The following is a 16,936-nucleotide window of genomic DNA, read 5'->3' as shown; positions in this document are numbered from 1 at the left end:
ATGATGTGGACGGTTGCAAGTGTAAGGGGGAAAGTTATAAAATTAATTTTAGCAGATTTGTTTTTAAACAAATATTTTGTCATCTCTTACCATAGAAGTAGAAAAATAAATCTTTGCATCTCAAAACTACCTTTATGCTGTTATTGTTTTAAATACTTTGATATTTTTACCTGCTGACCTGACAAATAATGTTTGGTAGTGCTTCATCAAAGTTTCAACATAAAAGGTTTTAGTATTTAGTAGACAATTTTATAGGGAAATAGAAAGAAATTAGAGAAGTCTTTTTAAAACTGAGGCATTGATTTTTTAAAAAATGAACAATTAATCAGAGATTTATATTTTTATCAGATTTCATCAGTTTAAACTTAAGATTTTACATATAATTTCCATTTATCTTCATTACTTTTTAACAGATTAAAGAAGCATATATCAATTTCCTTAGTCATTGCTTTATTGATACAGAAGTAGAAATGAAAGAGATTTACACAAGTAATCACATTTGGACTTTGTTTGAAAATTTCCTTGTGGATATGGCTATGGTATGTATTCATTTTTCCCATTTCATTTTCTATTTTGAAATGAAGAGCTAAAAATAAGTCTTGAAATTTTGTCTCAAACTTTTATTTTCTCCAATAAAAAATTAGATGCTTTATTATAATGATTGTTTATCCTGCTTTGTCTTATTTACCAATGCCAACTACTTTTCATTTCAAAATATTATTTTTAAACTTGTATTGCCAAACTTTTAGTAATCATGCTATTAATTAAAATCATCAATTGAAATTTGTTGAATGCATTTTATATTTACTATAGTCTAAAAAAAAGTTGTGTAGAACTTCAAGCCAAAATTAATGAATAAATTTTCTATTTTGTTTTGAACAGGGCAAAGTGGATTGTTAATAAGCATTCTTTCTTATTTTATCAGGTTTATTGTTTTTGTGCTTACCTAAAAGAGTAAATATTAAGAGAAAAAAAAAATTATTCTTGAAAAATGAAACTTTGCACATCATTAATTTTACTGAGCAAGAGCTATTGCATTAATGCATAACATTATATTTGATTGTTAACTGTTCAGCATGTTAATTTCATCTTATGCAGTTATTCAAATTTCTCTAGGTTTGTAATGCAACACATGACAGACGTCATGCAGATGTACAACTGGAGAATTACGTTACAAATTCTGTCATGAACATCATTACAACGTTTTTTAATTCTCCATTTTCTGATCAGAGTACTACTGTCCAGGTGAGTTAAATTTTAAGCATTGTGTTTTTGGTATTTTGTTTTGCACTAATTTATATGTTTTTGAAGTGCATTTTGTATATCACTGATTTTAAAAAATGGTATCTGTTATAGTAAAGAAGACAAAACAACGTTAGAAGAAGCACAAATTTATCCAGTTTTAATATGTTATTTTTTAGACATAGCACCCATTAGTTGCTCTTGTTAGAGCTCCCTGTTACCATTACAAGTGTCCTTCGTTGAACTTTTAAGTTTACCCTGTTTCTCTTTCAGTGTGACTTAGTCTCTTTTGAGGCATTCCATTCTTATGCCATTTCAGTGACTTTACAATTGGATTTTTGTAGTACTATTTCAACCCCTCTAGTCATGGCACCATTGGTTACATTTATTCTAGAGAAATCATTTCCCTGCAATTTGAAATCTGTAGACTTGTCTGAAACTAATTTCTGGTGTCCTCATGCCAAATAGAAGCTCTAAAAATCTGTACTGGTTTATGATTTTTTTCCCTTTTCTTTTCTTGCTAGTCTTACCACCACCACTCTGATCAAGATTTTCTATCGCTAAATAGTGAATTTGCTAAAAAAAAAAAAACATCCCAAAATATCATGTTTTTGACTATAACAAGCAATAGAAATTTAATATGAATCTTGATCCAGTAAACTTTATGGTGTGATCCCTTGAACATGCTAGATGTACCCGTTTTGCTGTTAACATCAAGATGAAGGTTCAGACTAGAGAGAAAAGAATCTAACAAGTATGCCCATTCTATTGGCTGTGGTTATCTATGTAAAAATATCTCCCACACCATGCGTTCTCGAGTCAACACTAACCGTTTATGCTTGTATATAAGTCGAAGAATCTTTTACAAAAGTTGGAAATTGAAAATAGGATTGAATTTATGCAGAAGTAAATGAGAAATGTATGTGCTTATTAAATCACTGATGCTTGAGATCTTTAAAGACAGGATCTTCATCTACAGTGTTGATAGTTGCTAAAAATTTTATTGTCTTCATTTTAAATACCTCTCAAAACACCCCCACCCTTAAAAACTTCAATGCCTCAGTCTGTGCCATGCCCACCCTTCTAGGTGGGCACCACTGGTATTTAATTAGAACTTAAAAATTGTAAAATTTTTGGAAGAAAAATTAGAGCACAAAAATTAGAAGCAGATGTCACATTGGGTAAAATTTTTACTTTTCTATGGCTTTCAGTTTCTCTTGACATATTTCACTACAACATTGCCTTTCTCTTTGTTTGTTAATTAAAAGTTAGCTGCTTTAAAAAAGACTTCGGCTTAGAATGTGTGGCTAATGAGCTAAGATATTTTCTAAGCAAGATTTATATTTATTTAATGAAAAGGCCTGAAACATACAATAGGTATCTAAGTTTATACTATGTTTCTTTGATTATAATAATGTCTTTGATACAAAAAAACATCTTCATAATTATTGTTATAATATTTATAAATATCAATTCTTTGTCCTGTGCATAGAATAAATGAATAATAAAAAAACTCCATTAATTACTCTTTTTGATTCTCAAAATTAATTAAATTTTGTTTTCAGCTTGTAATTTACCAATTACAGTGTAGTTTATGAATTTATGATTTAAAAAAAAAAGTTTTTCTCATTTGTTTGTCATCTCAGTCACAAACTGAATTCTGTATTTTTCTATTATGTACTTCCCGTGTATTTATATTTGTATTGCATTTTCAGGACAATGGGTTTAATGATCAGTAAGGTATTAATTTATGAATTGGCATGATTGCATTTAATAAATTTATCTTAGATTTTTGTTTGAAGTGTGAGAAATTTTCATGAAATAATTTTGCATTTGTTTTCTTTTGTATTAGGTTTGTTTTCTGAAATTTTATTCTGTGTGTTGATTATTAATAAGTAATTTTGAGAGTTGTTGATTTATTTTGCTGCAACATGTCTAAAATAATTACTGAAGTTTTTTCTAATATTACTTATTTTCTTTTTAACATTTTCTGCCCTGCTAATCTTCATTATAATGGGTGAGTGCATTTAAGTAATTCATTTTTTTCCCTATGAGCACTGGTGGTGGATATGTTTTGTCATACAGTATTGTCTGCATGCAAGCACTGCATGATTGCATGATATAATATACTTTCTTGATTTCTACTGAATAAAAATCCAATATTTGTGGATGTTTCTATCTTAAAGTCGTAGGTATTTTTTATCAAAAATTATAAGTCTGTGAAATATAATTATGTTTCACTTACTGAGCTGTTAAATAAATGTCAGCTTCAAATTTCACCAATGTTTTTTTATAGATGTGTAACTTGAATCATTATGCTATTTTTATTTATTTATTTAATTTATTTTTTTCATTAGTGAGTAATACTTTTTCTTTTTGCATTTTATGGTTCGAACTGGAAAAAAAAGGAAGAATAATTTTGTTTTATGTTTGTATTTTTTAAGGGATTAGGAGGGAGGAGAGGAATCTGAAACTAAATTTTAAGTTAGTGTTAAAAGAAAATATTTTGACAAAAAAGCTGTTAAATGGTTATATATAAATTTGCTTCTAAAAATTTTCATCTCTTCATTCATATCTTCATTATTTTTATTGGATGTAATGTACCCTTGAGTTATTATTTTCTTTACAAGTCAAAAAGAAAAAGCTACTGTGAAGCACCTCAAGTGTAAATTACATTTCATAAATGCTAGGTGGAAAGGAATATTTTAAAATAATTTGTGATAGGCTGACAGTTCTCACACTTTTTATTGAAGGGCTTTTAATATTGCCAGCTTTTATGCCGTTAGCATCCAGGGAGTTATTCCTTTCACCAGGATATTAATCATTTTTGCAAAAATGTGAATTAATCATGATTTATTTTTCCCTTCTTTAACTTTTAAATTTAGTATCTATATGAAAGTTGTTTGTGATCTTTGTTTCCATTAATGTAATCCATAGCAGTAAACACCTATTCTTCACCACACTTTTTTTATGTAACATAATATCACTTTTTTTCATTCTCAATCCTTGAATAATAATCTAAAAGAAATATATGGTATGCCATGGTGTACTGGAAGATCTCAAAAAAAATCATATTTAAATTTTTATAAAATCAAATTAAACAGTATTGGTTGACTCTTAACAGTGCAGATAATTTTTCGCAAAAATGTTTAAATTGCTGCTTTACAAAAAGTATGCATGATTTATGATCTGGATTCACCTATTTTATTTTAATTTGAAAAACGATCTGAATTTCGTTAAAATGCCTGTAAATGATGAGAAATTGGTAAATTTTGTTTAGAGGAAGGAATTTTCCTTGGCATTATCTTGACATAGTGGAAGGTATAGTTTTGACACAACAAATAGTTAAATTTTTTGAAATTTGCTTTACCTCCTTAGGAATAAAAACAAAATCTTTTTTACTTCCTTTAAAAAAAAGAGGAAGTATTGTATTTGTGAAAAGAATTTCACTCAAAAATCGTCCTTAATTTCCATTTTCCTCACCACCTAATGAATATTGAGTTTTATTTTCTACACGACCACACGTGAGATTTGCCTAAGAATGTTCAGACACCGGAAATATCCATTTTGACAATAACGAAGTTAATTACAACACAAGTTTTCTCATGAGGTCAGTATTACGTATGTATGTGCGTATGTATCTCGCATAACTCGAAAACGGTATGTCCTAGAAAGTTGAGATTTGGTACTAGTAAACAACTATACTCCTAGTGGGGTCTAGTTGTGCACTTCCCATTTTGGTTGCATTCGAATGTTCCAAACAGTGGCGGATACAGCCGGCGGGCAACCGGGCATTTGCCCGGTGGGCCGGTCATGCTTTGGGCCGATCAACCAACAGCAAGGTATTTCGGGCCTGCCTACTAACAGCAAAATTTAAGTTTTGCGCGCATATGTTTAGAATAACGCAAATTCGCAAAACACAGCCTCAGCTCCTCTTTATGCATGGGCTACACCTTGCGGGTGGAGGGAGGCAGGGCCGTCACCAAGAGGGGGGAGGGAGAATTTCTGAAATGGGGCTGTCCAGGGCCTGATTACCACACAGACTGCCTAATTCTGGGGCCCCATGTACCTATGGGTCTCCACAATTTTCAAAGAATTATGCATAGCATTGCAACGATATGAAAAATACATGTACGAGTATTAAAAAAAAGAAAATGATGACCTATTAATTGGAAAAAAAACTTCTTTAAAGGGGAATTTTTAATCATTTTGCCAGTAACGAAGTTCCTTGGTCACGATTATGAGGGGGCCCAAAGGGGATTCATAAATGCACATAAGTGATTTATACATAATTGTGTGATTAGACAAAGATGCCTCCAAAAGTGCATTCGTGCTTTAAAAATTTAAATCAAACTCTGCATAGTCTTCAGGGTATCTCCAAATCAATATGGACCTCGAGCCTTACTTTTAGTTAGTCGGGCACTGGGGCTGCCAATATATTTTTAGTGGTATAATAAAAAATAAATGAATAAATTAAAAAAAAAAAACGGGAAACCTTAGCAGCCGTAAAAAGTTGAAATACTTTTGGTTTCTTTGACACTTTTATTTATAAATGACAATTCACAATTGCTCTGAAATGCAACTTACAAGAAGGGCCGACGTGAGGTCATGTCAGCTTAATTTTAGAACAGGGGCCCGGCTCGGAATTGAACTCGTGCTGAGGGTAAAATATCCTAATGGCTAAAGGTGTAGAAGGGGGCCTGTGAAAAAAATTGACACATGTCATTTTTTTCCCTTTTTGCTCTCGGCGACCCTGTTTATAACAATTGGAATAAAAGTGACAAAATATTTTTTCCGTAAAATTATTTTGAAAAATGCAATTTTAAAATACCATTGAGGACCATGAAAGACTCTACATTATTTAGGTTATCAAATCAAAGGCCGCCGAAATGTGAGTTTCAAACATTTTTTGACGAAACATAAAGTATTCTGTACGCTGTACAAACTCACGGTTTTAGGCCCCTCACTTTAAAAAGAAAATAAGTTGATATAAAACCAATGTTGAAAGAATTCCGGTGGTCCCCAGAACCTCCTCTCCCCCTCTTAATATCATCGAAGATCACGTAAAATTTAAATTTTCGGGCTTCAATTTTGAATAACTTCATAAGAGAACAGCCGAATCCACTCCCGCCATAACATGGAATTCCAATTTCGAAAATTTGCTGGAGGAAAGCACTCAAACATCTCCCATTTTTTTAACACTCCCACAGATGGTTTAAAACTGTGTTTTAAAATTAACAGTATCAAACATTTTCTGGGAAAGTGCCCCATCCCCTCCTCTCTCTCTCGGCATCATCAACAAAGAACGTTTTAAATCTCGTTTTTAGTGCTTCAATTTCGAAAGTTTTCCGGGGTGAGCCTCCTGAAAACTCCTTTTCCTAACATCACTGAAGGTCAGCAAAAATTTCGTTTTTGGAACTTAACTTCGAGTAACTGCCGGTGCCCTAGTCTTTACCAAAAAAAGGCTTTTAAGACTTCAATATGAAAACTTTCTGGTGGATGGCCTCAGAATCTATCTCGACTTATAATCACCAAAGATCTTCTAAAACTGCGGTTTCAGAGCTAATATTTTTTAAAAAATTTCAGAGGAGAGCCCTCGGAACCGCTCTTCATAGCATATACTCGAACATATTTAAAATTCTGTTTTTGGATTTCCACTTCCGAAAAATTGCAGCAGGAGAAACCCAGAACCTACGCTCCCCTAACATCACCAAATATTGCCTAAAATTGAGTTTTTAAGACTACAATTTCGAAAAATTTCCGGGGGAAAGGTCCCTTGGACCCCCCTATTTCAGACTCAATGTTAATCTTTCCATTAAGTTTATATTGCTAATACTTTAATGATTCCCAGAAGCCCGAAAGCTAAGTCCACTTTCTCTCTTTGTATTGATACATGCGTTTGAAAAAAAATTAAGGGGCTGCCAAACTCGTACCCGACCCCTCCCACCAGGTTTTTGATCTCGTATCGAGTCTGGGGGTCGTCAGGGTCTGGCAGTATAAAAAAGGGAATTTTTCTGACAGGACCCAGTAATGTGTGTTTGTGTTGAGGGACCCATCACGTTCTAAGACGGCCCTAGTCTTTCACCCATGAACAATCGCTAGATGAGTTTCATAAAACAGGGCAATTAAGTTATGTGTTATGACTGCAGAAAAGGATATGCTAAACAAGCAGTGTTATCATTATGGAAATATTCAATCAAGTTCCGGGCATTATAAAAATACTTAAAAATGGACAATTACAATCACAATTTTCCCACAAAATAAAGTTTAGCTAATACTGTATCAATTTGTTCACTATTAAAGCGCAGAAGTGTTCTTATTTGTTAAATTTCGTTTAAATAAATCATATTTAGTTTTTAAGAAAAATTTCCTCATATTTAAGTGATACCCCAATTGTTAAGTAAAATTTAATATCTATAAGTGCTATAGGGCCGCTACACCTCCTAATGCCAGGGCCGATTTTTTCAACCAATCCGCCACTGATTCCAAAGAGGGTCTTTTATACCTTTTTGGGGTAAAATCGTTAATTTCAATGCAAACTCAAGTGGTGTTATAATTTGGTAAACACTTGGCAAAATATTGCCAAGCTTTTGGTTGCCAACTATGCAACAAATGTTTTTGCAACGGGGTTTTTTTATTTTTATTTTTTAAATCTGGTTACAATTTGGCCATATTCAGAGAGTTAACTGTTGAATCACATTAAAACTGCTAATATTGGGAAAACTTATCTGTTTTAAATGCTTTCTTTGTTTCGGTTTGCAACTAACTTAAGGTGAAAATATTTAAAGTGTTTCTTCGCTTACTCCGAGTCACATTATCATTAAATTTGAGTAAAAAGAAGTCATGAAACACATCAGCTCGTTTTTTCTTGGTTCTTGATACTGAGGACTCATCAAATCCTTCTCATCTTCCTACCTTTGACTGTTGCCATTTTATTACATGTTATGTTGTTTTTGAGAACAAAGGTTTTTCATCTTAATGAGGGCAAAGCCCAGTTTGTTTGAAATTAAAATATCTTGAGTGTTTCAAAAACTTACAACAAAGTTTTGAAAACAGCAAACTTATGTTACAAAAGTTTTTGAAAGTTACAATTTTATCTGTCGAACATTGAAATTTAAGGGAAAAGAAAAGAAAGCAAATTCTAATACTTAAAATGTTTTAAACTCATTGAAAGCTTTTAAAGTTATTTTTTTACTCTTCTTAAATCATTTGACATTGATTTTGAATAATGCTACTTTAAATCCTAGTTAAAATATTCAAGGAATCAGTAGCCTCACATTAAATTTTAAAGAGTACCAGATCTATCTTTCAAGTGCTTAGAAATACATTTTGAAGTACAGTGAACTCCTTATTATCCACGACCAATCCTGGGAGAAGGGTACTCTTCTTTATTAGGACAATTACAAAACACCTGATGTGTTGCAAATGGCTTTGCAACACATGAATGGACTGCTGAAGTACAGTGAAACTTCGGTAAGTCGAACTTAGATGAGCCAAAAACTTCGATAAACCAAAGTGAATATTGATTCCCATCTCACTGAATGGTGAATTAATGTTATTCACTTTCTATGAGCCAAATTTCGTTGAGTCGAAATATTCGTGAATAAAAAGTTAAAAAGTATAAAATATCGGCGCTATTGCATTGCATCAAAAGGCATCTAGACAAAGTGGCTCATAAAATCTTTGAAGCCAATTATTTGCACATAACTTATCTTTTTTTTCCGTTCTAAATTAATGTTTACTTCATTTCCTTCAGTAGAAAAGAAAAACTTACTCTTGGTTAAACCAAAACCCAAATAGGATAGAAAAAATTACAGGAAGGGAGGCATATATTTCGGATTATAGAATAATTCCACTTTTGGGGAAAGGGGGGGGGTTATAGACTATTATTGGGATTTTGTGGTATTCCACAAAGTTGCTTATAGAAAACTAATGTTTATGGTGCCGTTTCATTGATTCCTGAACGTTTGAGACAACTTTAAAATTGACTTAGCGAATATTTAAAATTTTCAGCTACCAAGAAAAAATTGAGTTTTTTCGATTGTGTCATAGTAGAGAAGGAAATTGCATTAAAGTTTAATGTGCTTCGAAGTTTTCAACAATTTTGAAAAATCGAAAACTTGTTTCGATTGGTAATGCAAAAAAAACAAAAAATCCCTACAAGAAAAACAACAGATATGTATTGCGTGTTTTAATAGAATCATGTTCGAATGTTCCCTACTCCCTCTTTGATGCTTTAAAAGTATCCAAGGACTACTTAATAAAAAAACAAATTTCTCCCCATGCAATGTTTGGTAACAATTTTTTTTTAATATTTTTTTTTCCTGGTAAGTAAAAGTTGTTATATCCTACATAAGATTATAAATTTGTTTTTCAACCTATACAAACTCTTGAATTTGTAGAATTATAATAACATTAATTATGTCAAGTGTAGATCCTCGCTTCAGAGCAACAGTAAGATTTCTAATCTCAAGAATAACAGTAAGATGTCCTACTGTTGCTTTGAGGCGACGATATTATCTTTGATGTATTACTCTATCACTTTTCTGCTCGTATTATAAATTTAATGCGTGTCAGTGATGGTATTTTATTTTAGTGTTTTGTTTTTGTATTTGGTTAGGCAAATTTTCTATAACTCGAATTTTTTCCGCATTCCCTGTAACTTAGACTCATCAAAGTTTCACTGTATTTAGCAAGGTTCACTGTAAGAGCAAGGTAGTGATGCATAGTTAGCTGAAAAATCGATCCTAGGAAAAGAGCAGTCAAGAAATAAGAAATGTTTTCCCTGCAAGAACTGAAAACTGTCTGATTTTTTTTTTCGAAGAATTGTGAATTCAAAACTTGTTGCTTTTGTTATATTTCTTAAAGCTTTTATCATCTTAAGTACACTTTTTCTTTCTTTTTTTATGGTCTTTAGTATATGAAATACAAATTTTTGCTGTATTGTACATTTTTAGACTTTGTATGATGCTTTAGTTACCAGTGCAGTCAGATGTTAATCTTGAAAATAAACGTAATTGTCCCTTTCTGCTGATTACCTGCAGTCAGTGATGTTTCCACAGGGTATGCTCCATATATGCCGTATACTCTCAAACATTTTTTAGACACATAGTGTATATCCTCAAGCTTCAAAAAATTTTCATATTATGACATATTATGTAAATGAATGGGTACACATATTGTGCATAATGGATTACTGTCAGTATACCCTCAGAAAAAATGCTGGGAACATCATTGCCTGCAGTTTTCACTATTCGCGGTACTCATGCCACCCAAGTCTGCAGATAATCGGATAGTTTACTATACATCACAACTCTTTCTTTAGATTATTCATGAGGTCTTTAACCAATGACGATGATTTTTTTTTCAAAAAATTACCATCATTTTATAAATTAGTTTAAGGTATTTTGTGCCTTTTTAAAGTGTCAATTAAAGATATGTATAATTTATTGGTCAGAAGCATTGAAAAGAAATGAAATGGAGGGAGTGAAGACTTTCATTCGTGAAAAAAAAGACCCCAAGTCACATGATAGAGCTTAAAGCAAAGCGTAGGAAGTAATTAGTTTTCTTCCACTAGTTCCACTTAAAACCTGTCAACCATTCATTGTTGTTGAGTCAGTGACTTGGGGTCTTTGTCTCAGGTTATGCTAAGCCAATGATTGGATTTATTCCCTCCATTTACTAATTCCTGCTTTAAGGTCAGTAGTGTTTGAATTTTTCTTATCATTCGAAAATATATTGCATGATACAATTGCTTTTATTGAAATCTTTCAAAATTTGTACCTAAGAATAATACTTATGTTTCCTATACTCTTCACTTGTTCTTAATAATTTCTATTATTATTTTATTTATTTCTTTATTTATTATTTTTTATGCATTTCAATGGCCGTTTTGATTTGGAGAATGGTTTACTCCTCTATAGTTGACCTTTTTTTGCATGACTTACCTGTGCTGCTTCTTTTTCTTCACCTTTACTTTTCTGCTCATTTATTAGAAGCAACTTTTGCATGCTAGGGTGTTCTGGGCACAAGGGCAAATTTCTGCCATTGATCTCATTGATGTGAGTATGTGTTAAAGTTGAATATTAATAAATACATTCAATTTATACATTTTCAAGCATAAAAAGAAGCATCTAGCAATGGTTAATATTTCCATAATTAAATATAATTTCTTAGCTGTTTTATCCCTCACCAAAACAAAATAACTAAAAATAAAATAATAAAATAAAAAATAATATTCCAAGTATAAATACACTGCCAAGTATTATCCAAGTGTAATAATAAAAATCTAAAATTTCAATATACCATTTTATTTTGCCAATTATTAGTTTTATTGACAATCATAAAGACAACTTATATAAAACACTTTAGAATAAATGAAATATGGGCCTTTTTAATTGCGATTTGGATTTTATCCATAAAAAATAATGATAAAAGTACAAATTTCATTTATTTTCAAAAATTTATCAATCATAATTACAATCATATTGGCACAATATATTTTTTTAAATTATCGCAAAATTTACCATTTCCTTAAAGCTGAACTCTATTTTTACCCTTGCAATAACTTCAAATTGTTAAAATGTTAAAACTGTTTGTATAGCAAAAACCTAATAGAACTTCCTTTATGAAAATTAAAAAGTAATTTTTTTTAAAATAAAAAACACTGCTTGTCATTTTCTTCAAAACAAGTCTCTCTCATTAAAATATTTTTTTACAATTTTCAGTGCTATAAATTTGAAATCCTTTTTTTTTTTTTGCAAAAATAAGAAAATAAATATCTAGTTAAAAACTGATAAAAAGAATATTGAAACAAACATGCACTACAATAACACAGAATAAAATATCTTAATTTTATATTGTTATTAAAAGTTATTACCTCAGTATAATTATAAATTCTATAAGAATGCAGAATACTGTTATTAAATGATTGAATTTAGTTAAAAAATGATTTCATGTATAGTTAAAATTATTAAGAGGATTTAAAAAGAAAATTTATTTACTTATTTCTTATCAGTTTCATGATCCAGGGTGGCGACAGATCAGGGAGATCAGGGAAAAGTCAGGGAACTTTATTAATCAGGGAAAAGTCAGGGAAATATCAGGGAATTTTGAAAAAATAACAAAAAATCAGGGAAAATTGATTTTATGAAGAAAAAAAATTTTTTTTTGCTTTACAAAATTAAGTACCTTAATTCCCTACGCATTTTCCGCCAATTATCTGTTCAAAAAAAAAAAAAAAAAGTAAAATTAATGAGGTGCGATTATACACTGCCGCATATTTGTGCATCTTTTTTCCTCAACGTCAAATCTTACTTATTAACCACAGGATGAATTTCCTAAGATTGTTTCTGTGTCTGTTAGTTTATTTTACCTAGCTTGAAATTTCTTTTTACGCTTTCAATGTTATGTAAGATAAACAACCATACAGGCAAAGAGGAAGCCTTCATTAATGCCTTAGCTCCTTTGACTTTATTTCATTGTCTCGAAGTAATTAGCGTACTGTAATCACGATTTCAAGAAGAAATCTTTGGTTTTTGAAATAATACTATAAAAGCTTAAAAGCTATTACTTCTTCGCATTTTTAATTTAATTGCTAAAATGGAACTTTCAATAAAAAAAACCTTTGTTGCCATTATACTTTTTGTTGTCACCGCAGATTATAAAAGTTTTTCATCAGACTTAATTGATTCTTTAATTTTATAACCAAGTTGTATTCTTCTTTTATATATTTTGAAATTAACTAATTGCTTTTTTTTCTTTTCCTTGCATTTCAAAGTTGTTTGTTACAAAAGCAATCTAAGATTTTTTTTTTCGTTACATACTGAAATCATTTGAAATAGTTAACTTGTGTACTTAAGTAAATATCTTAATTTTTTCATTGTTAAAATACTGTGTTCATTCATTAAACTCTAGAGAAAATATGGATGAATATATATGAATCCATGAATGGTTGTCAAATGGTTTCATCTGTTTTGCATAAATATGTCAATATTTATGCAAAGTTAGTTATATAAGAATAACTACATTGCTTCTCTTCTTTCACTATTACTTGTTATTCTTGCAACAATTATTATACTGCTTGAAAACTTAGTTCAAAATAATTTCCATTACTTTTTAGTTCTATCATGAATGAATACATATATGTTTTAAGAGTAATTTTAATAATTTCTTAAAATTCTTATGCTAAATGGTGTTTCTGGAAGTAATTTTTTTTTTTTAAATTTTCTATAATCTTCCCATTGTAGAAAAAATTAATTTTGTAGGTTCCCCCCCCCCCCCAAAAAAAAATTGACTTGATATGCTTTTTTTAACCATTTTATTAAAAAAGTAGCATCTTTTTAAAATATATCTTTAGTTCAACAACTTTACACAACTTAAAACGTTTAAAATACTGCATTTTATACAAACATACAATGGATTTCAAGTAGAGCAAAGAAAGAAAACCATTATCATTGGTGACGTAAATCAGGGAAATTTAATGAACTTAATCAGGGAAATCAGGGAAAAGTCAGGGAACTTTTTTTCACAGTTCCTGTCGCCACCCTGTGATCATAATATTAATTTAAATGGACAATAAGTATCTAGTAAGCAAGGATCTAAAATTTAAAGGTTGTAATCTAATAAACTATTTTACTTAACAAGGTTCTTTTTTCTACTAATTTTTAATCTTAACTACCAAAAACAATATGTTCAAAAATAATAGTTATTCTCGTATTATGTTTAATTTTTAATGTACATGTTTGTTTATATTGTTTGCAAAAATTTTACAGAAACAAGCTCTTTGTTGTAAATTTCTTTATCCTGCTACATTTTCTAATTTTTTGCAATGAGCATAAAATTAATTCCTTATTTCGTTCATTTTCAAGACTCATCAGCCTGTGTTTGTCCGTCTTCTTCAAGGTGCATTTAGATTATCCAATTGTGCTTGGTTGAGCATTCAGCAAAGGATGAATGTAGAAAGTTGTATTAAAACTTTATCAGATATAGGTATATAGTTTTCTTTTTTGTCAATTATTTTTTAACAAAACATCACTCTTAGTTTCCTGCCTGACATATAGATAGTACCACTGTTGACAGACACATAGGTTTTCTGGATAGTACTAACCTTCAAGCACTACTAGACAAAATTTTATTTGTCAGATAATTTTACCTCATTTGAAATTCAGAAAACTAGCATTTATTCTCAATATTGTTTTTTTTTTTTTTCAATTGTAATTAAGGTAATATATTTAGATTTTAAGACCTCAGAGATAAACAAACATCCTTGCATCTTAATTATCTATGAATTTCCTTCAACTACTACTTAAAAACATTTTTAAATGCATGCTTTTTGTTAATGTCCTCTAATTTGTCTTAATTAAAGTTTCAGATATGTTTCATGTGAAATTTTTGATAGGTAAAATGAATGGTTTTAAATGTTTACTAAATATAATAAAACTATAGGTAGTAATAACCAGTACTACTATAATAAGTACTTCCCAGTAATTGGGTTCATATGAGACTTCGTAGAAATGAACGGAATTGAATGTTCTTGATGAAAAATCCGACTTCATAATTGTCAAAAATAAGAATTTTATTTACAAGATGTTGGTTGTCAGAAGTATTGAAGAGCAGTGACTCCTTGCACTATATTTGTGCTATGAGTATGAAATAGATAGCCTTGGTAATTTGCCTTAATTTCATCATATATTGCGTTCTGTAATTCCCGGGGTGAAAAAGGAAAAACACGATCACCTGACTCATTCGCCGATACGTGAATAAGATCTCCGCAACCCGGAAGTTACGTAAGTGGCGGATGAGCCTGGCTCGCCACAAGTCTTTTGTACCTCTCAGTACTCTTCTCCAGCTCCGAAAAAAACCTGTTGGAAAATTCATGTTTAGAGCATTTGTTGTGAAAGGACATTTTTTTAATATCTTAAGGGGTCATTCTCAAATGATGTAAAGCTTTGAAGGTTAAGGGAGGGTTCTTGAAATTCTAAGTTTATGACAAGGGAGTGAAAGGGGCTAGCAAGAAGTGTGACTCATCACACATTTTCTATAAAAATATATTGATGAAAAACAGAATGACATTGAACGAAGGGAAACAAGGGGGGGGGGGTGATGAAGTGTGGCACTTTGTGACAGAGGGGGGAGAAGGATCAAATTTGTTGAAGATAAGTTGGACCTTAATTTTGAACCTCCAAGCCAGACTAGTGTAAGTCCAAAAATTGCAATTTTCCGTTTATTAGTCTTCGTATGTAGAATCCTATTGCGCATCGAGCCATGTGGATGTAATCTTTAAAAAAGCCTTTTTAATAATTTACCAATGTTAAAAGAGCCTGAGTCCAATCCTTTGTACTCACCAAGCAACTTTTTCCCCCTCTCCTGTACAGTAGTGATAATGTGACTTATGTCAGTCCGCCTTTGAGGTACAGATTTATGGACTGCTCCTGATTCAGAATCAAGCAAACATTCACAGTTTGTTCCTAATTATATTTGAGCACTAAATAAGTGATGAGAATGGTTCGAAAATGCTTAATTTTCACTATTTTATTGCAATATTTATCTATTATTGTTATTAAATTTCATTAGAGTGATTAAAAAAATTGAGAAGCTTTTATAATTTTGTCAAAGTTTCAATATTAAAGCGCTCAACTGTAATTTATTTTACATTGCAGGAAAAAATAGAGGCATTGCTATACCAGTTGACCTAGACACTCAAGTAGCTGCTATGTTTAATAAAAATGCAATGATTAGTAAGCACACCAGAGCTTGGTTATCTGCTGCTCGAACTCCCCGAAGAGTACCTTCATCTGCAAATGTGTTTAAAAATGATCGTAGCATCATTGAAGGATTACAGGTAATATTGACTTTACAGTAAAACTTTGTTTCAAGAAAATATTCGTCAAAATTTGTCTGAAGTGTGATAAATTGTTACTAGTTCTTAACATATCTTAGAACACTTGATTTATTACCATACAAAAGAGCTCCTCTGTCACAGGAGTTTAAATGGGCAAAATTTTGTGTAATTGGAGAAGCAACTTTAGTGATGCTTCTGACTATATGAAAATACAGTTTCGATTTAATGATACCTGATTTAACAATTTCCCCATCTTAATGATACAGTTCACTGGTTCAGATTTGACTGCATTGAGTGCCTATGCTCCTTAATTTAAGGATATCCATGATTTAACAATAACTTTTTCCAGTCCCTTGACAATCATTAAATTGAGATTATACTGTAGTTTAAATGTGTATTTTTAATGCAGAAGATATATTTCAGTTGAGTTTAATATTGAATTGAGAGATTTAAAAAACATTGTGTGTACATAATTTTCTGATCTCAATTAGAATCAGAGTATTTGAATTCTGTTGAATTCCCCCCCCCCCCCCACATACACCGCATCCCCCAAGTCCTTATTCTCTAATATATTAGTGGAGATGATTTTGATTTCTCTTATTCAGTTGTGAAAATAAGAGGGATAGTTTGTTCAGATAATTGCACGGTTCCGTTAATTGAAGTTTGGATAATCTGTGCTCTGTTGTATATATATATATATATATACTTTTAGTATGATATTTAATATTGATACTGATTTACAAATTGCACTGCAATAAGTTTCAACAAGTATTTGTTTTTATTTTTGCTGTTTGAAGTAGCAAAATTTAATTCAGTGCTTTTTGTTCAAGAGATAGCAATTTACTCTATGAA

General features: G+C 30.8%; 1 protein-coding gene across 1 annotated transcript in view; it reads left to right on the top strand.

Annotated features, from left to right (window-relative positions):
• Positions 1-16,936, top strand: part of LOC129230091 (inositol 1,4,5-trisphosphate receptor-like) — a 135,374-nt gene that overhangs the window by 59,233 nt on the left and 59,205 nt on the right. The window contains exons 32-35 of the mRNA XM_054864485.1: positions 414-539; positions 1,117-1,245; positions 14,112-14,232; positions 15,903-16,084. Coding sequence (XP_054720460.1) covers positions 414-539; positions 1,117-1,245; positions 14,112-14,232; positions 15,903-16,084 — 558 coding nt within the window. The remainder of the gene's footprint in view (positions 1-413; positions 540-1,116; positions 1,246-14,111; positions 14,233-15,902; positions 16,085-16,936) is intronic.

The sequence above is a fragment of the Uloborus diversus genome, chromosome 9 (assembly GCF_026930045.1).
Source record: "Uloborus diversus isolate 005 chromosome 9, Udiv.v.3.1, whole genome shotgun sequence".
Lineage (NCBI taxonomy): Eukaryota > Metazoa > Arthropoda > Arachnida > Araneae > Uloboridae > Uloborus > Uloborus diversus.
The sequence above is the reverse complement of the archived record's forward strand: the minus strand, read 5'-3'. Positions and strand labels throughout refer to the sequence as shown.